Here is a 26,872-nt window from a genome sequence, read left to right as displayed (position 1 = left end):
CAAAATACACAAATGGAACAATGTAGTGACCAAAAACCAAACTACTGTATTTTGGATTATAGATTCTTAAAAGTAGCCACCCTTTGCAGATATTACTACTCTGCATTTTCCCAACCAAGTTTATGAGTTATCCACCTGGGAGACTTTTTTAAAAAGAGATTTGGCTGCTTTTTCTTCACTATCCAGTCAAGCTCATCAGCTTAAAAATAAAATAGTTTTGTAAATAAATTCATATAGAGACACAATTTATGTTTCCCTACAAAACTATTTTCAAGCATTAAAGCATACGCATTTAGATCGAAAGGTCTTTCAGATCATGACAAACAAATTCAATAGAAGTGTCTCCAAACTTTGTCTGATAGTGTATAAACCTTCAAAGTTTAACTCTGCATAAAAAGAGATCTCGTTTCATTGTTTTACGCAGACTACTAACTTTCCATGCTCTTTGACACTGAGGAAAGGGATCAGAGATTTGAGGGAAAGGATACTATATTAATGACTGCCTATTTGTGCTGGTGTTAGAGGTATATGGTGCGCTGTGGGTATAAGACCTTTTCCCTAGAGGGCCTTAATGGGAGCAACCATGGAAACCACAGAACAATCATTTCAAGAGTGATGGGCCATTTAAGTGTATGGTGGGTTATTAACTCACCTGTGGCTGCTATAGCTAAAAGTAGAACAGGGCAAGGGATGATAGACCTGACGAGAGCTATAGGTACCGGAGATAAATTCACACTACCATTTCCACTCTGATTCATCATGGTTACAGAAGATACAGCAAGAACCACAAAAGAGTGAGACAGAAAAAGCATTTTTGTACAAAAGGTACACAAGCAAAAAAAAAAAAAAAAAAAAAATCCTTAAAATCAACTATTTTATAATCTTGTGTAGTTTTGTTTATGGTTTTTGAAGATGACGGCACATCAAACAACCTGTCTGCTTAATTTAACTAGTTTCTATAAGGTGACAGATACATTTGCACCTAAATACCAAAATAGAGTTTAATTAGACAAACAGCCTTTCATGTCAACAACAAAAGATATGGGTTTCAAAAGTTTCAAAAGTTGATAAGCCTATAGAGCTGTTCAATTTGTAGTCCTAAAACCACAAAATGCTTAAGGAATTACCATTTTCAAGCCATGGGTTCCCTCAAGAATTTATAATGGGTTTTTAGAGTAGTGGTTTTCAACTTATGATTAAAATAAGGTCTGTGGTTAGCATTACTTGAAGAGACTTTCTTGTTTTATTCTACAAAGTCGCATGTTTCTAAATAAGGACTATATATGCTTAATTACAGTATATGTCATTTGGCAAGTATGTAAACTCACATTTGCTTGACAAATGACATGTAATTAATGGGAAACTGTTGCAGTTCATAATCCAAGATCATATGTAGCTCATAAATTCAAAAATGCTGTCCTAAAAACCCTTTTGAAATTCCAGAGGGAACCCTTGGTGAATCAGACTTTCGTGTTGGCCTACAACACTATGTCATTGCTAAACAGCTCTACTGTGTTTATTTGGGTATCTTAAAGGGGTAGTTCACCCAAAAATGAAAATTATAGTGAATAAGGGCATACATTCTGATCTGTTTCTCACACAAAGCGATCACATCACCTCAGAAGACATGTGATAAACCACACGAGTCATATGGAATACTTTTATTCTGCGTTTATATCCTTTTTGGAGCTTGAAAATGTTAGACCCCACTGTATGAACAAAAACACCTTATACATTTTTCAAAATATCTCCGTTTGTGTTTGGCAGAAGAAAGAGTCATATGAGTTTAGGATGACATTCCTTCAACTATGCACAATTATATGGTTAGTTGCATTTTATTATTTGCATGTAGTATTGTTTTTCACCTCCTGTCCGCAACCCTATCGAGCAGACCTGCAACCCATTTTTGGGTCTCGATCCACCAGTTAAGAAGCACCAGGTTTTCACTCACCACATCTATAAGGCCCTCCTGGATACGGCTGAGGGTCGTCCTCAGTCTGCTGCTGATCAAACCAAGGCCAGATGATTCATACTGAAAGAGACAGCAGAACACACTGTGAGGAAGAGACTCTATTTCTTCAGTCAAAATAACAGAACACACATACAAAGAGCATAATCCCCACAGCCCAAGAGCCCACACACTACTGATCACTTTCAAGAATCTGCACTTCATTCAGACACCTTTCCCACAGGTCTGAGTGTGGTTCATGACTTATGTTCAGTAACTGCCATTTAGTTTTTCATTACAAGAGAAGGATGAATGGGACTAGAAAATCCTCCCGTGATCATTCACTGGAAATGTATTTACAAATGCAGTAATGAATGTAAGCAAGCCAACGTGATGTCTAAGATGACATCAACAACGGAACTGCAAACATCAACTTTACTATGGGAACAGATCAGTAAATCTCTGATTCAAGGCCGTAACCATGTCTTGAACATTGTGGGGGACCAAACCATTTTGAGGGTGGGGGGGGGTCGCGGGTGTCCTCTATCCTTTAAAATAGTAAATGCGGTAAATGCATTGAAGTCTTTTAAATGCAAGCCAAATTTGATAATTTTTGGTTTTAAATGAAATGTTTTTAAAGTTCACAGTACAAGACAAACACTGTCTGCATTGCTAGCAATTTGCCTGTTTCAGTCATCTTTTCTTTCTTTTTTTTGTGCTGTATCAAAGACTTTTTTCATCACTGATGTATCTGTAAAATGACATGACATCAGCTGGCTAGCAAAAAGAAAATACACAAAATGATTTACTGTCCTTAAGTTGTCCTTCCCCCCCCAAATAGAATCTTAATACAATCTTTTCTTCAAGAATCCTAACGCTGCTCTTTTCCATACAAAAACCTTTCATATTGACCACAACTGTCAAGGTCCAAAGAGGGGGAAAAAAATCCTCATGAAAATACCATAAAAGTAGCTCCTGCTCACTATAAACTGTTATTATATGAATAGAGCTGCTTAAATATCTATTTTTATGTTCCAAGAAAAAGTAACAGCATATGGGTTTTGAACAACATAGTGGTGAGTATGAGTGAGTAAAAGTAAATTTCAAATTTTTAGGTGAACTGCTTTAACTGGTGGCTCATCCTCAAAATAACAAAGAATAAAGTCTCTTTTACAAAGAAGACTCTTAGGAGATGACATACACAATTCAGAATTAATTAAAGACTTAAACTGATTGTTAATTATTACCTAATACTACTTGCACTAAAAATATATGACACTGTTCATGCCACAACCTAAAAACTCAAATGAAGCCACAAGTCACAGGTCTTACCATGTTCTAGTTCTAATTTGAGGGTGAAAAGGCTCTAGGGATGTAACGGTATGACGGTATGATGGTATACCTTGGTATTAAAAACAGACGGTTTCCATACCGTTGACTTTTCCTTAATGAAGTTATTGTGTGAAGAAAAAAAAAAAAAGTTTAAATTAAAGATGAGAAAGTCGCATTCAGCACGTCATGTCGCTGTGAAGAACAAAATGTCGTACTCGGAGGAGCCCCCCATCTAAGCGGTTAAAGTCCTTTGTGTGGGAGTATTTCAGTTTTTTTTTAAAAGACACAAGAGGCAACACCAGTGTTGACAGACACCCTATCTGCAAAATGTGTCAGAGAAATTGTCGGCTCAGTCGGGAAACACTTCAAACATGAAGCACCATCTCCAAGAGCACCATCCCACAGAATTTGTGGACATGAATGTAAACGAAAAACTCTGTGAATTGTCTGGTAATCAATTAAAAAATATAGATCCCCTTTCATAGAATACATAAGCAGATGCAATACACATTCACAAGACTAGTTACTCATTATTTGGAATTGGTTTATAAGCTTACGTTGCATCAGTGCTTCTGCTTTCTAAGCGCTTATCTGTAACATTTTGAAAGACTAAGGCAATGATGTATTTGCAAAATAATAAAACCCATAGAGTCACATTTACTGTGGTAAAACATTAATATATTACCTACAAGTGTGACATGATCCATCATTTTTGGTCATTTTGACCCCAAAACGCATTTTGAATGAACGAGAAAAGTCTCAGCCATCAATAACAGATTAAGAAAAAATTAATGCACAAATGTAATATTATATTTAACATTTTGGCAATATACTCCTCTCGAATTTATTGTTCTAGTCAAATAATGAACTATGGGCATTAGATGAGGTAAATGTCTTGCATTAGATGACAAGCCGACTCCCCGTGGTTGAAACTTTGGCATGCAGATTAAACATGTTTGTAACGTATACTGTATTTTTTAAAATCTCTGATATTTTCCATATTTTCTGCGGGCCGCGAGTGTTGCTCAGTGACGCTGCTCGAACTTGAGGCAAAAACAGTGATTGGTGGTCATGGCAAAGACTATCAAAATAACATTTATTTTGTGAATTTCATGATTTAAAAAAAAATGAAAATAAAAATTTTGTTGCAGCAGGTCACAAATGTATCTTTTTTGGCTCAATTTGATTTCATAAACTTTTTAAAATTACATCCATTCATTACACTGCAAAAAATATTTTTCTCAAGATATATTAACTTCATTTCATTTACACAATATAATATAATGTTGTGTTTTCAGGGTAATTTATCAAAATTCAACAAGGATTATGCTTAAAACAATGCTCCTGCCTCAGCACAGATAACATAAATATGCTTACTTTTTTGCATCACAACCTACCCTGACTTGATATAAAGTATGAATCTGATTTGACATATATTTGACATTTTTCAATTATATTAAAAACCATTTGACTTATTGCAAAAAAATGTTTATGATTACCTTATGTTTATGTCATGTGATTAGTGTTCTAAAGAAATAAAGAACTTGTTATAACTAAAACATGTTTCTGTGTGTTTATCAGACGTGCCAAACCTAAAATTAAAGGTTTATAAGATAAGCACCATAATACCGTGATACCGAGGTATTTTTTGTTATGGTTTTCATAATGTTACATCCCTACACTCTGTGTTATAGATCATTTTCTTAGACAATATCAAGTTAATTTTCTAAAAAGGTACTTCAGAAATTTACCAGATTACCACATTCATTCAATTCCTCTACAATATATACACATTTGCTCTTTGTCTTAAGCCTGATATGCTGAAAATGGCTCCGTTACTGTTTTCACATTCACAATTATTAATGACATCCGAATCACGTACTGTACATTACATATTTTCAATTTAAAACGGTGAATTTCACCAAATGGAAAATAGTTTGCACCCTTGGAAATTACTTGTCGGTTGGTACAACATTTTAATAATAAAATAGTGGTCAAATTTTGAATATTTAATTAGATACTTACATCTTACATGACACTAGCACTCTTAACCTGAACTGCTTGCTGATACGCGGTGCTGGAATAATCCACGAGATTCCCATTTAGCTCCTTAAACTTGAGTCCCGCCTTCATCAATTTGATTGGCTATCTCAAATTACATTGACGAGCTGTGTTAGACTACTGAGCATGCTATCAATTATTGGATATAGGATAGGGCTGCACAGTTAATCGGAAATCTAATCGCGATTACGATTACGGCTGCCTCGATTATGTAATTGTGAAAACTGACGATTAATGCTTAAAAGATGCTTAAAAGAAACTGGAGTGCAGCTCATATCCACCATTGAAATCTGCTACTTTGCTTACTTTGTGACATCACGGTAATTTAATACTTTAATCGACATTAACAATCGCGATCAATACACGATTGCAATAATCGACAATTATGATTTTTGCTATAATCGTGCAGCCCTAATATAGGATATAAACTATTTGGCCATATTGGGGGGCACTTGTCCCCCTCAATGCATATTGCGGTTACGGCCCTGCTCTGATTACAATTTGATATGAACGGTTTTAGAACAACATTGAATATACAGTAGAGAAGTCTTCTACTGTATTGTACATGAATTTATAACAGAATCAAGGTCATGTAAGCGCATGCAATACAGTGAGCACCGGGATGAGTCTTTTCAGCGCAAGAGTGAATTTGCACAGAATTTACAAATGATTGTAGTATATTAAACTGTAATGCTGAATATAATGTATAATAATTCTAAGGGTCCTGATATTTGAAAGTCCTCCAGATAATGCCACATGTAATATCTGATTTCACTAGTAAATTTATACTATGGCAAACATTATTTTACTAGATAAACATACACAATTTTCTTAAAAGAATAATTTAGAAACATGTAATCATTGAAAATACTATTTAAAAAACTACAATATTAAAATACTTAAATGTATGTGATCAGTGACAGTGTACAATTATGTATCTAACATAATTGTGTATTTTTCAGCTGGGCAGAATTATGAACATTTCTATTCTCGTGTCACTATTGCCCTCTGCTGGGCTAAATTTTTGTCCTACTCCATGCCCTATGGATCATTTTACTCTTTAATGATGAGCATTTTTTATGCTTTACAAGTAAAGGAAAGGAACTGTTTTGCATATGTCCTGAAAATAATAATAATAATAAATTCAAACTTAACCTTTGATGATTCAGGCTTTGTTCAAAGTTTTGAGAGAGTATAAAATCGTCAGTAATGTAAATCAAACCAAATCCTTACACCCTTGTCATTTCAGTTTTTTGAAAAATCATATTTAAATACAATACAAGAAATAAAAGTATTATTTTATCCGATTAATCGTAGAAATAATCGAATATTAATCGATTATCAAAATAATCGTTAGTTGCAGCCCTAAAAAAAAAAAAAAAAAAACTTTGAGCAATTGCTACGTTCAAATTGTTATAAAATGTACTCACAAGGGGCCGTTCACACTGAATGCATTTTTGCATCCATCCATGCTGTTTTCACTTGTTTTCCTATGTACATGTTCTAGATGGATGTCTTCGACAACTGTGCCACGTCTCATTTTTTTCAGCGTCTCATGCATGAGCACTGCATTTTTTAGACATTGTATAGTTAACTGTTAAAAGCGTGTCTCAAGAGACCTGCGTTCTGCTCTATTTGTGGCACAGTGTCTAGCTTTTTTTAGTGCAAGGGCGTGTACAGTGTGAACAGCCCCTTATGCTCTCATAAATCCAAACACAGTCACAGCAGACCAAAGATTGTGCAATAGCTGGGTAAATACAATTTCATGAAATGTCCTGCATAGCAGAAGTTTTTAAAAACAAAACATTATTTAAACTTATCTACAGTACATCAGATCATACTAGAAATAAATAAATAAATAAATAAAATAATAATCCACACACACACACACACATAGATATATATATATATATATATATATATATATATATATATAAAACATAGTGATACTCCAAACATGAGTAAGGGGTGAAAATACAGCACACAATGGCAGACATTTCTACTGCCCACAGATTCCAAACTGCAATCTTACCCAATAGACAGGGACTGTCTGTCTGGACACATCAGGCTGAGAGCCTTGAGAAGGCTGAGATGGCATGTGCTTTGCATTGAGAAACAAAAAGAAAAAATTTAAGTGACACAAAGTAAATAAAGAAATTGTGAAACAATGATAAAAATAACTCAGTAAGGAGATGAGCTAATATATACACAAAAAATTGCCTTAAGACGGTTATTTTATATCTTCTGCTTTAGTGTGTCAATAGGAAATATACATTTTAGATTCTCAAACATTCCTTTTGCAAACAGAACAGAATGGAAGTAGAACAAGGAGTCTTCCAACGGATGGTATGGCCCCTAAAATGCCCAGACCTCAGCATCATTACATTAAGAGACAGACACAAGTGAAACAGCCTAAATACATAGAACTGTGTTCTGCTAAGATGCTTGGAACAACCTATCTGCCAGCAACCTTGAAAAACTGTGCGCAAGTGTATCTGGGAAGATTGGTGCTATTTTAAATGCTTAGTATGGTCACACCAAATATTTAGCTATTTATGTTAACTGCATTTTGTATGAAGTTAATTATTTTTGATAAATCAAAATTATTCATGCCATTATTTTTGAAAACATTGCCTAAAAACAGTTGGATTACTTCAGTCTTAACTCTTGTTGATTTGATGTCATATGCATTAAAGAAGGATAATGTATACAATTTTGGCATAATTTTGATTAAATGCATTTAAGAAAACGTACTTAAAAAAATTAGAATTATGTTTTTGTTCTATTCGCTATTTGTCTGTTACTGGGTGAAATAAAAAAGACATAGAATTTCACAGTTATTCATCAGCAGTGTTTAGTTACTTAATTATTCATAAGAGAAGGCATGGTCTAATCGTTTGAGTGCTTCGTTTGGCAAAAATTCAGTAGCATGGATCGCAAATGTATTTTAAATGTTATGAAGTTGCATGTTTTACCCCATGATGCTAATAGAGCTCTAGGCCCTCAATCAATGACAGACTCAAATATGTTTGCGTTTAACATGTATTTCTAATGTTAGAGTATCTAGATTATGGACAGTTGCCCTGGGGCGCATTAAAGAAACATGGTCTTATTCCGGCAATTTTGGCATAACAAATACCATACGTGTGTCATATTAGTAATTCAACGTATCAAAAGTTATCACAAAAGCAAAAGTGCATTCATTTATAAGCAGTTTCAAAAGAAAAAACCCATTATGTGGGTATCAGTAAATTCACATATGAACAATTTACTTCCGTTTCCTGATTAATATGTAAATCTGATGAAATCATGAAATCCATCAAAAGTAACTGTAATCTGATTACAAGTATTTTTACATGTTATTTAATCTAATTACAAGTACTTGATTGTTGGAATCTGATTATGTAATACATATTACATGTAATCTGTTACTACCCACACACACACATACTGTATATATATATATATATATATATATATATATATATATATATATATATATACTTCAACTGTGTGTGTATATATATATATATATATATATATATATATATATATATATATATATACACACTATATTGCCAAAAGTATTCGCTCGCCCATCCAAATAATTGAATTCAAGTGTTCCAATCACTTCCATGGCCACAGGTGTATAAAATGAAGCACCTAGGCATGCAGACTGCTTCTACAAACATTTGTGAAGGAATGGGCCGCTCTCAGGAGCTCAGTGAATTCCAGCGTGGTACTGTGATAGGATGCCACCTGTGCAACAAGTCCAGTCGTGAAATTTCCTCGCTACTAAATATTCCACAGTCAACTGTCAGTGGTATTATAACAAAGTGGAAGCGATTGGGAATGACGGCAACTCAGCCACGAAGTGGTAGGCCACGTGAAATGACAGAGCGGGGTCAGCGGATGCTGAGGCGCATAGTGCGCAGAGGTCGCCAACTTTCTGCAGAGTCAATCGCTACAGACCTCCAAAGTTCATGTGGCCTTCAGATTAGCTCAAGAACAGTGCGTAGAGAGCTTCATGGAATGGGTTTCCATGGCCGAGCAGCTGCATCCAAGCCATACATCACCAAGTGCAATGCAAAGCGTCGGATGCAGTGGAGTAAAGCACGCCGCCACTGGACTCTAGAGCAGTGGAGACGTGTTCTCTGGAGTGACGAATCACACTTCTTCATCTGGCAATCTGATGGACGAGTCTGGGTTTGGCAGTTGCCAGGAGAACGGTACTTGTCTGACTGCATTTTGCCAACTGTGAAGTTTGGTGGAGGGGGGATTATGGTGTTTGGTTGTTTTTCAGGAGCTGGGCTTGGCCCCTTAGTTCCAGTGAAAGGAACTCTGAATGCTTCAGCATACCAAGAGATTTTGGACAATTCCATGCTCCCAACTTTGTGGGAACAGTTTGGGGATGGCCCCTTCCTGTTCCAACATGACTGCGCACCAGTGCACAAAGCAAGGTCCATAAAGACATGGATGAGCGAGTTTGGTGTGGAAGAACTTGACTGGCCTGCACAGAGTCCTGACCTCAACCCGATAGAGCACCTTTGGGACGAATTAGAGCGAAGACTGCGAGCCAGGCCTTCTCGTCCAACATCAGTGTCTGACCTCACAAATGCGCTTCTGGAAGAATGGTCAAAAATTCCCATAAACACACTCCTAAACCTTGTGGAAAGCCTTCCCAGAAGAGTTGAAGCTGTTATAGCTGCAAAGGGTGGGCCGACGTCATATTAAACCCTATGGATTAAGAATGGGATGTCACTTAAGTTCATATGCATCTAAAGGCAGATGAGCGAATACATTTGGCAATACAGTGTATATATATATACACACACACACACACACACACTGTATACAATATATACAGTAGATATATACATTTACAACACTTATTATGAAAGTAGCTAATATAACTTCAGGTTACATGAAGGCTTACATTGTATTTGTGTACGCACATGCCACAGTGGAAGTATAACATGGCATTGTGCAATTTACCTCTCCCTTTTTAAGCTTTGTGAACAAATGGCTTCCAGGGGAACAATAAAACTGCAATCATTCATTGATTTAAACATTTTTGCATTTTCCAAAAGACCCATCTGTTAGCGTGTCAGGCACATCTCCCCCTCCGTTACTCTATCTTTAACACTTACTAAGCACTACTTAGTCTTTTTCGTACACTCAAGCATTTCATCATCCTGCAGGCGATTCATTTTCAGATAAACCACTTGCCTATCTTTCCCTAACACCATTCTTTCCATTCATTGCCTTTAAGCAGAGTTATTAACTTGAGGCCAGGAGCAATGAATGCCAAGACCAATGCCTCTCAGAATATGTGCATGGCAGAGTTAATACTCCAGCAGTATACAATGGCATACAGGCCTTTCAAATCGTAATGTGTTCATTACTAAACCAAATGGTGCAATCTCCATTTCCATATGAGATTGAATGTTTTGTGTGTTTAGATTTAGTCATGGGTGAAAGTGAACCCAAATGAGCATATCAATTTCTGTCACTTTATAAATATTTTTGTAAGTAATGGCTTTTATTTATTTGTCTCCATAGACTTTCGAGACTGGATGCCTCTGGTATGGTCAGCTACTGTTACTCACTTAAAGGGATAGTTATATATATTAAAGGGAATATATATATAGAGCCCGTATCTCGGCATCATTGAGTCAGTCTGGGATTACATAAAAAGACAGAAGTAAACAGCCTAAATAAATAAAAGAACTGTGGCAAGTTCTCCAAGAAGCTTGGAACATCCTATCTGCCAGCATCCAAGAAAAACTGTTCCCAGGTGTACCTAGGAGAATTGGTGCTGTTTTAAAGGCAAAGGTTGTCACACCAAATATTAATTTAGCTTTTTTTTTTTATGTTTCTGGACTCTGTATGACGTTAATTGATAAATGAAAACTATTTATGGCATTATTTCTGAAGACATCCTTACTAAGCAACATTTTACTCAAGTGCCTAAAACATTTGCACAATACTGTGTGTGTGTGTGTGTGTATATATATATATATATATATATATATATATATATATATATATATATATATATATATATATATATATATATATATATTCTGTCTTTATTTACTCACCTTAATGTGTTTCCAAAACCATATGATTTTAACAAAAGGAGTTATCTAGTAGAATTTCCAACCTCTATCCCTGTTTGTGCTCCACGCAAAAAAAGTCTTAAAGGTTTGGAATGACTTGAGGCTGAGTAAACATTATGATGAAAGAATTTAATTTTTTTGGGTGAACTATCCCTTTAGGACTTTAAAAAGCATCCATTAGTGACTGAATCCACTCTGTCACCATTTCTCACACTGCCTAACCAGTAGAAGAGAAGAGGAGTTTTCATATTGCATATGTCTCCAATCCTGCTGGGTTAAAGGCAAAGATCTCATCCACACCGGCATCTGACAGCTGATCTTATAGCAGCTGTAACCAGGGGCTATTCTCTCCCTCTGACCTATGTTGCATTTGATGCTGGATTAGGCCAAGATAGAGTTGAGGTGAAAATGTCTGTAGTCAGTACTTAAAATATCAGTGATAATATACTAACTACACTGTCACTCATGGGATGAAAAAGGCTGCTCATCAAAAGAGTTGGGTTGGCACTTTTAAAGAAGAGGTTTGAATCATATCTTATTTGTTCACATTAGTTCCCATGAGCACTCACAGCAATATCTCTTTACAAGGCTAACATTTAAGGTCAAAACTTGCATGTGTCAGCAAAGCCTTGCTCAAATATACAGTGGAATTAGAATTATGTGGAATTAATCCTAAAAACAAACAGGAAGTTTTAGGAGTTTGAAAAATATAAGATATAGAAATGTTATCTTGTATAAATGAATACACAATATTTAAGATTCTGCACTATTCTAGGTCACTAAGCATTTAATTACATTTGTGACATTGACAATGTTAACTTATTTTAACAAAAGGTCAAATTTCCTGCTTCCACTGAAGCAGACAAGATGCTCTGTAGAACATTCTCAAATCATGTTGGAATAACATGAATCATCAGGGTTCACTTAAAGTTGTTGAATCCAAGCCAGCTCGAGTGTATGCTGTCATTAAAGTAAACGGTAGACATACCAAATACTACGAAATTCAGAAATTCATGTTAATTTTTCAATTCATTTTTACTCAAATTGTTATGCTAATAATACAACTGGTGATGGATAAAAGCATTTTCACATATGGACTCAGACTTCAGGACCCCAATGTAAATATCCAAATGAGCAGGTTCTTCAGTTTTAGAGAGTAAGAAGTTAAATTTCGGCTTTTAAGAAGTTACGGCTCTTGGCTGAATAACTTTTTTAAAAGATTTAATAAGCCCTCTAAAATCTAATAGGAACACAAATTTAAGCCTGAAGAAAAAAAAAAAAAAAAGACATTCTAATTTCAATTTCAACCCTGCTGAAGTCAAACTCAAAATCAGTTTTAATGAATAATGTATCTAATAATCCATGCACTGAAGACTATGCAAAACATTTAAGCAGTTAAATTTTACATTTGATACTTTCAATGCTTGTAACTTCTTTCTTTGTTCTTTATTACTGCCTGTTTAATTGAATATTTAAGAACTTGAAGCAACATTTACTTGAGAAATATTTGAAGTCTTCATGCCATTGCTTAAATTAAATGTGTTAGTAATTATACTAATATTCAACTTTTACAATAAAGAAATGTGTTTAATAGCATATTTGTTTTTGCTATGACAACTAAATTAGTATCGAAAATCATGCAATTACGCTGCTATTGGTATAAACTTGGTATTTTGACAAACCTAGATTCTACACCACTAGTGCAGTCCAAATAAAGTGCAATGACTCTTTCCCTGCTCTTTAGTATGCAAGGGCATTGGCCTCAATATATGAAAGCCTTTGGTTACATGGTTCAGCACTGGCTCAGCACAGCAAACAAACAACTAAGTCCGTCATGTACATAAAGCATGCACAGTGCAAATGGCATGCATTCTCTCATAAAAGAAAAAATTAAAATTACGACAGTTGAAAGCCAGAACTATTTGTGGCCATTCAGACTTTTGGCAAAACAAAAGTTTTAACTCCAACTGCTGTAGGTGCCTCATGTGGTTACAACTATTGTCAAATATTTGTAGGGTTTATGAAGGCCAGATGTTTTAGGAAACTACAACACCATTGGTTTTTCACAAGGCAACACCCAATCAAAGCACAAGCTGACAAGCTGGAATTGGTTTAGTCCAATTACATAGACTATCAGGACATTCACACATATTCCCAGAATATAATAAAACAATATTATTTGTACCAAGGAGCCCTTGCAATTAAACTAACCCTTCCAAAGGTGCACCCGCACTTGAAGCCTACCCAGAATAAGCAGCTGGTTGAGGGCTTTTCTGGTGGTCAGCAGAGAGCTGGGCTAGTACTGTAAGGGCAAGGGTTGAAGAGGGCCCATGGCCTAACCAAGATTTTGATCATAGTACCTCCTTTGATTATTTCGCTGTTTCACAGGCTATTCTTCCAGATGTTTCCAGCTCACATAGGCAAGAAGTAGTGAGAAAGAACTGAATGCCCTAATTAGGCCTCTGCTTATCACTCGCATTGAAACCTGCAACAGTTCTAAAAAAAAAAAAAAGGCCCATGTCTTTGTGAGTTAGAGGAGGCAGTCTTGAAACTCAAGTATGGTGGTTTTTGTAGTGGATGATACCTGGGAGGGAAAGTCCTACTGTCAGCCTGCAGTGATGGAGGCATGGGCAATTGACACCCTTTCACACAGCAGACGTTGAAAAGGTTGTTTTACTTTGCAAAGGTCTGACAAAAAGGGGTCCAAGGAAGGATGGCTGACATGCTCAAACCTTATGTAGAATGTGCATATTATGTGAAACTTGCAATATTTCAGCAGCATACAAAGATTGAACAGTAGCAATCAGGCCATATGCCAGGGTTTTGTAGAGCTGTGTGGGCAAATATTGATGAATGAGCTCCAAGAAAAGATAGGTTGTACCCATGCGTAAATAACTCAGCGTTACTGTAAGGTTCCTGGCTAAAACTTTTCTACAGAGCAAAATGAAAACTGCATAGCAACTAGTTGGGGGTCTTTGCCTAGTTTACCTGCAATGACTTGCGAATGAGAGGGAACTCCCTGCAGAGGTGCTACAGGTGAGGATATGTTTCTGTATTCCATTAACTTCTTGGTAGCTGAGGTGGAATGAGTTATAAGGCCATTTAGAGACAGTCCACAGAAAATAAATAGAGTGCTCTAGGGACCAAGAAAAGTTTTCTCCCATGGAGCTGCTAAGTTGTGCTATATTCTGGGAAATTCTTGTTGTGGTGAGGGCAATGAAGACTCTTTAGATGCGGCTTGTTGAGTGAGTTTTGAAGAGTGAAAATTATGAGGACAATTGAGATGCTGTCTAATTATATTTGGGAGGACAAGGCTCCCAAAACTGACTGGCAAGTTATTTATAAATCATGCATTTTTGTTATTTTCTCTCTTTTTACTCAAAATAATTCAATACAAATTCAAGCAAATTTTTTTGTTAGCAATGTAACTTTTTTATGTTGAGATCAAAAGAAAAATAAATCATGATCTTCAGAAAACAAGACTGAAAAATAATAATCAATGGCCTCTTTGGGCTTCAAAAGTCTTTTTTTTTTTTTTTTGGTACCGCAATGAGCTTGAAAACTATGTACAGCTCTAGGATGTGGTCATTATCTCGCAAATTAATAATTGCTGCATATTCTCACACAAGATTTCTTACAGCTTCTGTTCCATACTGAAAATCAATGGACATGCGGATGGACTGTTTTGGAAATGCTGTCCAACTATTTAACTCCAATTCAAGAAATCTCTAACTCTTTGAGGTCAAAGAGGTCTGAATTTTTAATTGCTCACATGAAAGAGAATTCTAGTCAGCCTCATTTACACCTCACATTAACATGCGTTTCATAACCAGATAGTATCTGGATATTCTTTCACTGGACTGCATTTACACCTTGCAGTCAAATGCGTCTCCACTGTGAACAGATAGAGATCCGATTAAAGTTACCTGGGCTAGCTAACCTAAAGTTACCTACAATTTGTCTTGGTGACAGGAGCTTCCAATACAACAATACAAAAACAATACAAAAACAGCAGCAAGACATAGATAATAATAAAAAATAAAACTAATTATACACATACGTACAGACACACACATACATACACACATACACATGGGTAGTGCAAATCTAATACAATCTGTTATCTGTTATGTACAGTGAAAATTTTTTATTATTTTTTTTCCAGAGGAATGAAATGGCAAAAGAGATTGGATGTGTTGGATAAATATAAGAAAGACTAAATTGTGGGGCAATTTAACTGTTCATGAGATGGATAGCCTGAGGGAAAAAACTGTTCCTGTGCCTGACGGTTCTGGTGCTCAGAGCTCTGAAGCGTCGGCCAGAAGGCAACAGTTCAAAAAAGTAGTGGGCTGGGTGAGTGGGGTCCAGAGTGATTTTTCCAGCCTTTTTCCTCACTCTGGAGGTGTATAGTTCTTGAAGGGGGGGCAGGGGGCAACCAATAATCCTCTCAGCAGTCCGAACTGTCCTTTGTAGTCTTCTGATGTCTGATTTTGTAGCTGAACCAAACCAGACAGTTACTGAAGTGCAGAGGACAGACTCAATGACTGCTGAGTAAAACTGTATCAGCAGCGCCTGTGGCAGGTTGAATTTCCTCAGCTGGCGAAGGAAGTATAACCTCTGCTGGGCCTTTTTCACAATGGAGTCAATGTGGGTCTCCCACTTCAGGTCCTGTGAGATGGTAGTGCCCAGGAACCTGAATGACTCCACTGCTGCCACAGTGCTGTTTAGAATGGTGAGGGGGGTCAGTGTTGGAGTGTTTCTCCTAAAGTCCACAATGATCTCCACCGTTTTGAGCGTGTTCAGCTCAAAGTTGTTTTGACTGCACCAGACAGCCAGCTGTTCAACCTCCCTTCTGTATGCAGACTCATCGTCATCTCGGATGAGGCAGATGACAGTGGTGTCGTCTGCAAACTTCAGGAACTTGACAGAAGGGTCCTTGGCGATGCAGTCATTGGTGTAGAGGGAGAAGAGTAGTGGGGAGAGCACACATCCCTGGGGGGCACCAGTGCTGATTGTACAGGTGCTAGAAGTGAGTTTCCCCTGTCTCACAAGCTGCTGCCTGTCCGTCAGAAAGCTGGTAATCCACTGACACATAGACATGGGAACAGAGTGTTGGTGTAATTTATTCTGGAGTATAGCTGGGATGATGGTGTTGAAAGCTGAACTGAAGTCCACAAAAAGGATCCTTGCATATGTCCCTGGTCTGTCCAGATGTTGCAGGATATGACGCAATCCTATGTTGACTGCATCATCCACAGACCTGTTTGCTCGATAAGTAAATTGAAGGGGGTCTAGAAAGGGTCCAGTGATGTACTTTAGGTGGGCCAACACCAGTCTCTCAAATGATTTCATGACCACAGACATCAGGGCGACAGGTCTGTAGTCATTAAGTCCTGTGATTTTTGGTTTCTTTGGGACAGGAATAATGATTGAGTGTTTGAAGCAGCATGGGATTTCACACTGCTCCAGTGATCTATTGAAGATCTGTGTGAAGATGGGGGCCAGCTGGTTAGCACAGGATCGAAGGCACGCTGGTGAGACGCCATCTGGGCCTGAAGCCTTCCTTGTCTTTTGTTTCCGAAATACGCGGCTCACATCATCTTCACAGATCTTAAGTGCAGATTGAGTAGCAGGAGGGGGGAGGAGGGGGATTGCAGGAGGTGTTGGTGTTTGTGTGAAGTGAAGGTCAGAGTGGGTGTGGGGTGTGAGATTGGGCCTTTCAAATCTGCAGTAGAACACATTCAGGTCGTCAGCCAGTTGTTGGTTCCCTACAGGGTTGGGGGGTAGGAGTCCTGTAATTTGTGAGTTGTTTCATGCCACTCCACACTGATGCAGGGTCGTTAGCTGAAAACTTGTTTTCAGCTTCTCAGAGTATCTTCTGATTTCCCTGTTCAGTGTGTTCCTGGCCTGATTGTACAAGACTTTATCCCCACCCCTGTAAGCATCCTCTTTGACCTGACGAAGCTACCTGAGCTCTGCTGTAAACCACGGTTCATCATTGTTGAACTTTAAATAAGTCCTAGTAGGAATGCACATATCCTCACATAAACTGATATATGATGTAACAGTATCTGTGAGCTCATCTAGGTCTGTGGCTGCAGCCTCAAAAACACTCCAATCCGTGCAATCGAAGCAGGCTTGTAGTTCCCGCTCTGCTTCATTGGTCCATTTCATTACAGTCCTTACTACTGGTTTGGTTAATTTTAATTTCTGCCTGTAGGTTGGAAGAAGATGAACCAGACAGTGATCAGAGAGTCCCAAAGCTGCTCTAGGGACAGAGCGATATGCATCCTTTATTGTTGTGTAACAATGATCCAGTATGTTCCTGTCTCTGTTGGGGCATGTGATGTGCTGTTTGTATTTGGGCAGTTCACATGTGAGATTTGCTTTGTTAAAATCCCCAATAATAATAATAATTGAGTCCGGGTATTGTTGTTCCATGTCTGTGATTTGATCAGTCAGCTGTTGCAGCGCCACATTCAAACACGCATTTGGCGCGATGTACACACTCACCAGAATAAACGAGGAAAACTCCCGCGGCGAGTAGAAAGGCTTACAGTTAATAAAGAGCGCTTCCAAATTAGGACAGCACATCCTCTTTAACGTTGTTACATCTGTACACCAACTTTAATTGATATAAAAGTATGTTCCACCGCCTCTCGTTTTCCCCGTTAACTCCATGATGCAATCCGCTCTGAACAGCTGAAAGCCCGGCAGATGTAACGCGCTGTCCGGAATGGCTTCATTCAGCCAGGTTTCTGTGAAGCACAAGGCAGCAGAAGTTGAAAAGTCCTTGTTTTTGCAGGTGAGGAGATGTAGTTCATCCATTCTGTTAGGAAGAGAGCGGAGATTTGCAAGATGAATGCTCGGCAGCGCTGTTCGAAATCCGTGCCGACGGAGTTTGACCAGCGCACCGGCTCGTCTCCCTCGCCTGCGTCTCTTGAACAGCAGAGCTGCGCCTCCAACTACAATGTCTAACAAATGTTTGAATATTCGAAAACCGGGAAAAGATTGTCTGGTACATGCTGTCGAATGTTCAGCAGTTCGTTTCTGTTAAAACTGACTGGAAAAAGATTACTAAACACAGCACAAACAAACAAAAACAAAAGAACTGAGGAGCTCCACACCGAGGCAGCCATCCACGGTGCCATCATATGTTTATAGTGAACAAGTCTTGAAGGTACTTGAATGCTGTCGTCTCCTTATCTAGAGCTCTGACAAATTGTTTCATAAGGCCCAATTTGATGTGCAGTGGTGGCATCAACACCTTTTGGGGGTCCACCAGTGGCTCCCACTTGACGTTGTTCCTCCTCACAGAGAACTCGGCCTGCTGTGGCCAGTCCTGCCTGTGGTAGTGCACCTTGGTGTCCCTGCTGTCCCAAAGGCAAAAATAGCAGTGGAACTTGGTAAAACCACCTTGGAGACCCATCAGGAATGCCACCATTTTGAAGTCTCCTATGACTTTCCAGCCGTACTCCTCATACTTCAAGGCATCCAGTAAGGTCTTGATACATATCCACTTAGGCACTGGTGGGCTTAAGGCTCCTGTATTTATACTGCTATTTATATTACTGGAAAGTTCTAAAAAGTTCTAGAAGTTACTCCAAGTTTACTCAGCACTGAATCTATCTGGAATGTTCTGGAAAATAGGTACATTTCAAAATATCACTGTCCTTGTCACAAAAGCAAATTTTGTGGGGATTAATAGCCATTTTCTATATTTTTGAGGCATAAGCAATTAGGAAATAACACTTACTACCCAGGAACCAAATAAAAATAAAAAAGTGTGTTACACGGTGAAATTATCCATCTATTTGCAAATGTTAAATAAATTAATAGATAATTCAAATGCTCCATCCATCACTTCAGTTCAGGGTTTTTCCTTAATTGAAATTTTTTTGGCAGCTGCCAAAGCTACATTTTGGGTTGCCCAAGCAAATTTGATCATATTCATCTTGCTTTCTGCACTTTGTAAGTGCTAAATATGCTTCTCGTCTGAACGCGAAACGTGGTTTCACTTGAGTGTCGTGCAAGCCACATAGTGATTAGAAAACGGGAGAGACACGAGCGAGTGGGGATTGGAGGAGACGAGATAAACCAAGTGTATTCCAATTAAATAATTCATAGGATATTGTTCACTGTTTCAGTGACAAGACTGCAAGATGAGCGTCTGTTGTGTTCTACACATTGCAATGGCAGAATAATTTAAAAAAAAGGCAAGAACCCGTAACACAGCACTTTAAAGGAATAGTTCACCTAAAAAAGAAAATTTCCTCATCATTTACTCACCCTCATGCCATCCAGGATGTCTATGACCCTCTTTCTTCAGCAGAACACAAATGTGTGGGTGAGAAACAGATCAATATTTAAGTCTATAAATTATCCTCCCTGCCTAGTCAATCTTCACTTTATCTTTCACTTTCTTCTTCTTGTGTTTTTGGTGATTCACATTCTTCATGCATACACCCCCTACTGAGCAGGGAGAAGAATTTCTAGCACAAAATGACTTAAATATTGATCTGTTTCTCACCCACACCTATCATATCACATCTGAAGATATGGATTTAATCCCTGGAATCTTATGGATTACTTTTATGCTGCCTTTTTGTGCTTTTTGGAGCGTCAACATTTTGGCACCCATTCACAACATTGTATGGACCTACAGAGATTAAATCTTCTAAAAATCTTAATTTTTGTTCTGCAGAAAAATGTAAGTCATACACATCTGGGATGGCATGAGGGTGAGTAAATTATGAGAGAATTTTTATTTTTGGGTGAACTATCTCTTTTAACAACAGATGACTGTAGCGTAACCACATCACATAATAAATGACTTGTGTAGTTGTATTCATATAACGAAAACACATTTACATTTACACCTTCTTTGAATGTGGTCAGAATCCATCCCTGACCACCTACGAAATGTTGTTTCAATGATTCCATCACGACCCTTTCACAATACTTCTTGGGTGCATTTACATCTGGCATTTGATGTGGTCAAGTGCTCTTCGATAGCGATTTTATCACTGAATGTTAATGCAAGGTGTAAATGGGGCTGTTGTGAATTTCTGCAGGTTTAAGTGTCATTTTCTGAATTGTTTGAACTCCCTCCAACAGGTAACAATGTTGTGCATCCATCCATTTGTGCATACAAGTTGATTTTTGCTGTGCAGGGAGACTTTACTGCAGAAGCAAATTACTATGTACAAATCTAAGCACAAAGAACGCTGAACAGCAGCATGCCACTGAAATCACAGAGATCTAGTTCAGACATTTAAACCTATTATTCAGTGTCCAGACTCCTGAGGCAAACAACAAATATATAATTAAACACTTACATGATAATGAAAGTAACTATAGAACAGTGCATGCCCATAAGGCTTGCAGACATTTGTGGGAAAACAATGAGAGGACTGGTACACTTTGCTTTATGAACATGTGCCATCCAGAGGCAATATACAACAGAACGCGGCAAACATCCATGTGTATAATACATTTTTCATAATGTTAAGTAATAAAACTGAACGTGTAGGAGAACAACAATGCTGTATTTGGTGGGTGTTTCAAATGCATACCATGTCATTGCGGCCAAAGAAGGTGTAGACAGCGTACAGGTAATAGTCAAAGAGCTGAGACACACAGTGGATGACATCAAAGGCGATGGGCTTCAAAATATTCATCATCTGCATGTATTTCCCTATAAAAGTAAAATGAATACATAAATACCTAAAACATAGGCAAACAACCATAGTTTCCATACAGATCAAAGATAAAGAAAAAAACATAATATAAACATATTTTATAACATAGAAACTCTTCAAGGGACTTTCAAAATAAAAATGCATTTAATGTAATATCTACAGACTTAAATTACAACATTTTGATTTCCAATTCAAAGCTCTTGTGACATTAATTTAAAGAGGTCTTTATTTATTAATTGCAGTAATTATTATTATTTGATTATTTATTCAAATTTCAGTCAGTTCAATTACTTATGTACACTAAATTATATTTTGGGAACATAACAATAAGGTTGTGTTTGTTAACATAAGTAAATGCATTTGGTATCATGAAAAAAAAATTCACTATATATTTTTACAACATTTATTATTCTTGGTTAAAGGATAGTTCACCCAGAATTTAAATTCTCTTATGATTTTCTCACCCTCATGCCATCCCAGATGTGTGTGACTTTCTTCTGCTGAACACAAATAGAAATTTTTAGAAGAATATTTCAGCCCTGTAGGTGCATTCAATGCATGTGAATGGTGGACTGAACTTTAAAGGTCCAAAAAGTATATTAAAGCAGCATAAAAGTAATCCATATTACTCCAGTGGTTAAATCTATATCCTCAGAAGAGATATGATAATATTTAAGTCCTTTTTTAATCTCAGTTCTCCTCCCTGCCCAGTAGGTGGCAATATGCACAAAGAATGTGAATTGCCAAAAAGAATATGGAACTGAAAAGTAGAGATTAACAGTAAAATAGGATTTATATATTGATCTGTTTCTCACCCACACCTATTACATCACTTTTGAAGATATGGATTTAACAATTACTTTTATGCTGCCTTTATGTGCTTTTTGGACCTTCAAAGTTTAAGCTACCATTCACTTGCATTGTATGGACCCACATAGCTGAGATATTCTTCTAAAAATCTTTGTTTGTGTTCAGCAGAAGAAAGAAAGTCATACACATCTGGTATGGCATGAGAGTAAATAATGTAAGAGTAACAAAATTGAGAATTTTCATTTTTGGGTGAACTATCCCTTAAATGTTAATTTAAAAAATAAATTAATTAAAAAGGGCAATTAGTTCATTGCATTAACTAATGTTAACAAAAACAACTTCTAATTTAAAAAATGTATTAGTATGTAGAAATTAACATTAACCAAGATTAAGTGCTTTTAAAATATTAATTGTTAATTCATGTTAACTAATGCAGTTAATTAATGTTACCAAATGCAACCATAATAATTTTTTTACATCTTTATGCATGTAGTGCTCCAGCTGCTTGTGGCAAATAAAGCAAATAGCCACAAGAAGCTGTGTTAAAGTAATTTTAAGGGTGTGTTTAACGGGTGTGCTTGCATGATTCGAAGCGGATAATTATTGGTTAAAAAATTAATTATTGGAATAAACAATGCTTCCACTAAGTAATGTCAAAGTCTTTCTTCGAAGTCAGTCCACTGTTGGCCATCTTTGCTCGAAAGGCTATTTCCAGTCATGACAGTGCAGCTCATATCTACTTGAATGGGGAAACACAGAAATCTCAAAAACGCTTGGTCAAGATTACGATCAAAGAGCAGTTAATGCAATTTTCCCAGCTTGTATAGCTAATGCGCACGTGCATTTTCGAGTTCATCGACAGGCGATGTCTGTATCAAAAAGGTAACTGGCTCTTTTACCTGTAAGGCGGGACTTCCTTTCTACATCCTTTGACTGTTGGGCCTTCCAATTTAATACAAGTGGCTATCTCTGCTAAACAGTCTCTGGTAGTATAGCTGATTAACCTAACAGAAGGCTGTTTAGTGTTGCCAAGAAACGCAACAACTTGGCACATTAATATAGAATGTGTGGTCAAAGTTGTGTGTTAATAGTTCTTTTACAACGGCTTCAAACATTGATCAACCAATAAGAATTTAGAGTCCGACTATCTGTTTTATAAATTTAAAAAAAAAAACTTTAACCTCTTAAAATGGAAAAATCCTGGAAAAAATAAAATGCCCAGGGATTTATGACTGCATTATTTTGCGACTGGATTCTGTTAGTTTAGCTTACATTGAATATTTAAAATAAATGGATGTGTAGCCATCGTCTTGGCCATCATATCAAACATGCGTTCAAATAAAAGTGAAGAGATGAGCAAGCAGATGCTCAGAATGAAGTTAATGACCGGAAACTGAAATAGGGCACAGCTGAGACTGTGAACGCACCTCTCATAATAATGCAGCTATTTGCCTGTTAATTAGAGGGCAAACTGCGGCCTCTTGCATAGGGTCAACTTTATCATGCACCATCTGTTTTGCGTAGTTGTAAGGTCAGAGGTCTATTACTCACCGACCAGGCGAATCACGTTGAGAGTGGTGTTGGTGAGGATGGGTGCATTGGCTCGGTTCAGATTGTAGTCAGACCTTTTCCGGCTGCGAAGGGTCTCTCTGGACACGCTGATTAAGAGCAACGGCACAGGGACACACAGATGCAGTGTCAGTATGACAGCTAAATGACCCTCAAAACTGGAGAGTCTCATTCACACACTCTCTTCATTAATCTATCATGGGTTCAGATGGAACTGAAGTCAGTGGTCTCTCTGGTTTGCACAGCAGATGCATATATTTATCATAGATGTCATTACATTAGCCCTGATAGTGGAAAAAAATAACTTAAGTGCCACATAATAATCAAAGTACCCAAGAAACATGTGAAGGAAAAGTAATTGAGTTCATCAACCGATTAAGACAGATTATATACAGCAGGGGTCTCAAAGTCAAATTACCTGGGGCCACCAGCCAGTGGTTCGCTCTATTAGGGGTCAGATACATTTACATTTATTCATGTAGCAGAAACTTTAAACCAAGTTTTTTTATCCAATTTTATCCACATGCTTTTATACATTAATAGCCAAACCAATGTTAAAGGGCCAAACCAAAATGCTGGAAGTAAATTGATTTGCTGACCGGATTTAAGGATAAACTATTAAACATAAAGACGTGAGGGGGTCATATGAAACTGGGCTGGTGGTAGTTTGAGACTTCAGTACCAAAAAAATGGCACTGAAGCCAGTCACCACAAAGTTATTGTTCTGTGAAGTCATTTTAAATATGCAAAATACATTAGATCCCTCAACATCTGGAAGTCTCTTACAATTAAGTGTCAAAACATGTAAAGCACCAGCTGATTTACTGTGGTGAAAACTATCAGTCATTTTAGTGAGGAACAAACAGGCATTAAATATACATCAGTGTTCACTGCTTAATCAGATCCCTTTTGATTTATGCTATTTCAATCACATTTAAACAGACAGCAAACCAAGAACAAAATCTGAAAAATGTCAGCAAAGCAGCTACGTTGTGCGATACCAAAGGGAGCCATTTTAATCTCCTTAAGATCAGTTTTATTTAACTTCAAAGCTCAGAATGGCTCTAAATGGGGGCCTAGTGGATTTAAAAGGCTCATTCTTCATAGAATAATTAAAGCCCTTCTTTCTAATGAGAGGCTAATGATAGCTTGTGTGTTCACTTTACACAGTGTGAATTTCAATGACATCAGCTGCCTGAGAGGGAACATGAGTCCACAAATAAAAAGTGTTTGTTGCCTTCTGCCTTTAAAGGAATGTTCCAGGTTCAATACAAGATATGCTCAATCGACAGCATTTGTGGCATAATGCTGATTACCACAAAAAAAAAAAAAAAAAAAAAAAAATATATATATATATATATATATATATATATATATATATATATATATATATAAATTCCGACTCGTCCGTCATTTTCTTTAAAAAAAGCAACAATCGAAGTTGCAGTGACGCACTTACAATGGAAGTAAATGGGGCCAATTTTTGGAGGGTTTAAAGGCAGAAATGTAAAGCTTATAATTTTATAAAAGCACTTACAATAATTCTTCTGGTAAAACTTGTGTATTATTTAAGCTGTAAAGTTGTTTATATCTTAATTTTTACAGTAATTTTAGGGTTTGATGACATTACATCATCATGGCAACGACGTTGTAAAATTGGCTATAACTTTATCACACAAAAATCATGTTAACACACATACTGTTTATGTCTTGTCTACTTTCGAAACAGTGAGTATTTTAACGTTTACAGGTTGGCCCCTTTCACTTCCAGATGGGCTGGTTTGAGTATTTAACTGCTGTTCTGCAGGGATTTTCACACACAACAGTCTCTAGAGTTTACTCCGAATGGTGCCAAAAATAAAAAACATCCAGTGAGTGGCAGTTCTGTGGACAGAAATGCCTTGTTGATGAGAGATGTCAACAGAGAACAGCCAGACTGGTTTGAACTGACAAAGTCTAAGGTAACTCAGATAACAGCTCTGTACAATTGTGGTGAGTAGAATAGCATCTCAGAATGGTGCTGTTTTGGCGGCATGAGGGGGACCTACACAATATTAGACAGGTGGTTTTAATGTTGTGGCTGATCAGTGTATATCCACAGTAAAAACGAGTCCTATATCGACAGTCCAATATTGCTCAGCAAAGAAGAAGCCACTGCTCCAAAACCGCCATAAAAAGCTAGACAACAGTTTGCAAGTGCACATTAGAGGTCTGCACGGGCCTTAAAATGAAACCCAAACCCAACCCGTACCCGAGACCATGTGGCCCAACCATACCCGGGAAAACAGAACAGATGCGCGCAAACACACGTTCGGTGTGAACGGCCCCTAACTCATCCGTTCACGCGTGTCTGCGAGTGAGAGCGCGTGCGAGAAACAAATTCGGTAAGCCTGTTTATTGTTTCATTCATTACAAACCCGGCCCGAAACCCATCGGGTTCTCGGGTTCCATCGGGTCCAGGTCGGGTTGCTGACCTCTAGTGCACATGGGGACAAAGATCTTACTTTTTGGAGAAATGTCCTCTGGTCTGATGAAACAAAATTTGAACTGTTTGGCCATAATGACCATCGTTATGTTTGGAGGAGAAAGGATGAGGCTTGCAAACCGAAGAACACCATCCCAACCGTGAAGCATGGGGGTGGCAGCATCATGTTGTGGAGGTGCTTTGCTGCAGGAGGGACTGGTGCACTTCACAAAATAGATGGCATCATGAGGGAGGAAAACTGTGTGGATATATTGAAGCAACATCTCAAGACATCAGCAAGGAAGTCAAAGCTCGGTCAAAGATGGGGTCTTCCAAATGGACAATGACCCCAAGCATACCTCCAAAGTTGTGGCAAAACGGCTTAAGGACAATAAAATCAAGGTATTGGTGTGGCCATCACAAAGCCTTGAGCTCAATCCGATAAAATGTGTGGGCAGATCTAAAAAAGCATGTGCGAGCATGGAGGCCTACAAACATGACTCAGTTACTCCAGTTCTGTCTGGAGGAATGGGCCAAAATTCCAGCAACTTATTGTGAGAAGCTTGTGGAAGGCTACACAAAACGTTTGACCCAAGTTAAACAATTTAAAGGCAATGCTACCAAATACTAACACAGTGAATGTAAACTTCTGACCCACTTGGAATGTGATGAAAGATATAAAAGCTTAAATCATTCTCTCTACTATTATTCTGACATTGAAAAACTGAGTGGAAATGTATTTAGCTAAGGTGTAGGTAAACTTCTGACTTTAACTGTATGAGAACTCCTTCAATAGTGTTTTAAAAATCCAAAATAAATCAAAACTTTGTTATATTTGAGCATCTTCAAAGTGGCCACACTTGTA

At 37.5% G+C, this 26,872-nt stretch overlaps 1 protein-coding gene across 4 annotated transcripts in view; it reads right to left on the bottom strand.

The window, feature by feature from the left end:
* LOC127425293 (syndetin) overlaps window positions 1-26,872 on the bottom strand; it is a 217,980-nt gene that overhangs the window by 66,585 nt on the left and 124,523 nt on the right. For 3 of the 4 annotated variants that reach the window (XM_051671084.1, XM_051671088.1, XM_051671087.1), the window contains 4 exons: window positions 23,526-23,632; window positions 21,039-21,160; window positions 7,374-7,442; window positions 1,952-2,032 (listed from right to left, as the gene is read on the bottom strand). In XM_051671084.1, coding sequence (XP_051527044.1) covers window positions 1,952-2,032; window positions 7,374-7,442; window positions 21,039-21,160; window positions 23,526-23,632 — 379 coding nt within the window. The remainder of the gene's footprint in view (window positions 1-1,951; window positions 2,033-7,373; window positions 7,443-21,038; window positions 21,161-23,525; window positions 23,633-26,872) is intronic. The other variant, XM_051671085.1, reaches the window with a different exon arrangement.

Source organism: Myxocyprinus asiaticus, chromosome 34 (genome assembly GCF_019703515.2).
Source record: "Myxocyprinus asiaticus isolate MX2 ecotype Aquarium Trade chromosome 34, UBuf_Myxa_2, whole genome shotgun sequence".
Classification (NCBI taxonomy): Eukaryota; Metazoa; Chordata; class Actinopteri; order Cypriniformes; family Catostomidae; genus Myxocyprinus; species Myxocyprinus asiaticus.
The sequence above is the reverse complement of the archived record's forward strand: the minus strand, read 5'-3'. Positions and strand labels throughout refer to the sequence as shown.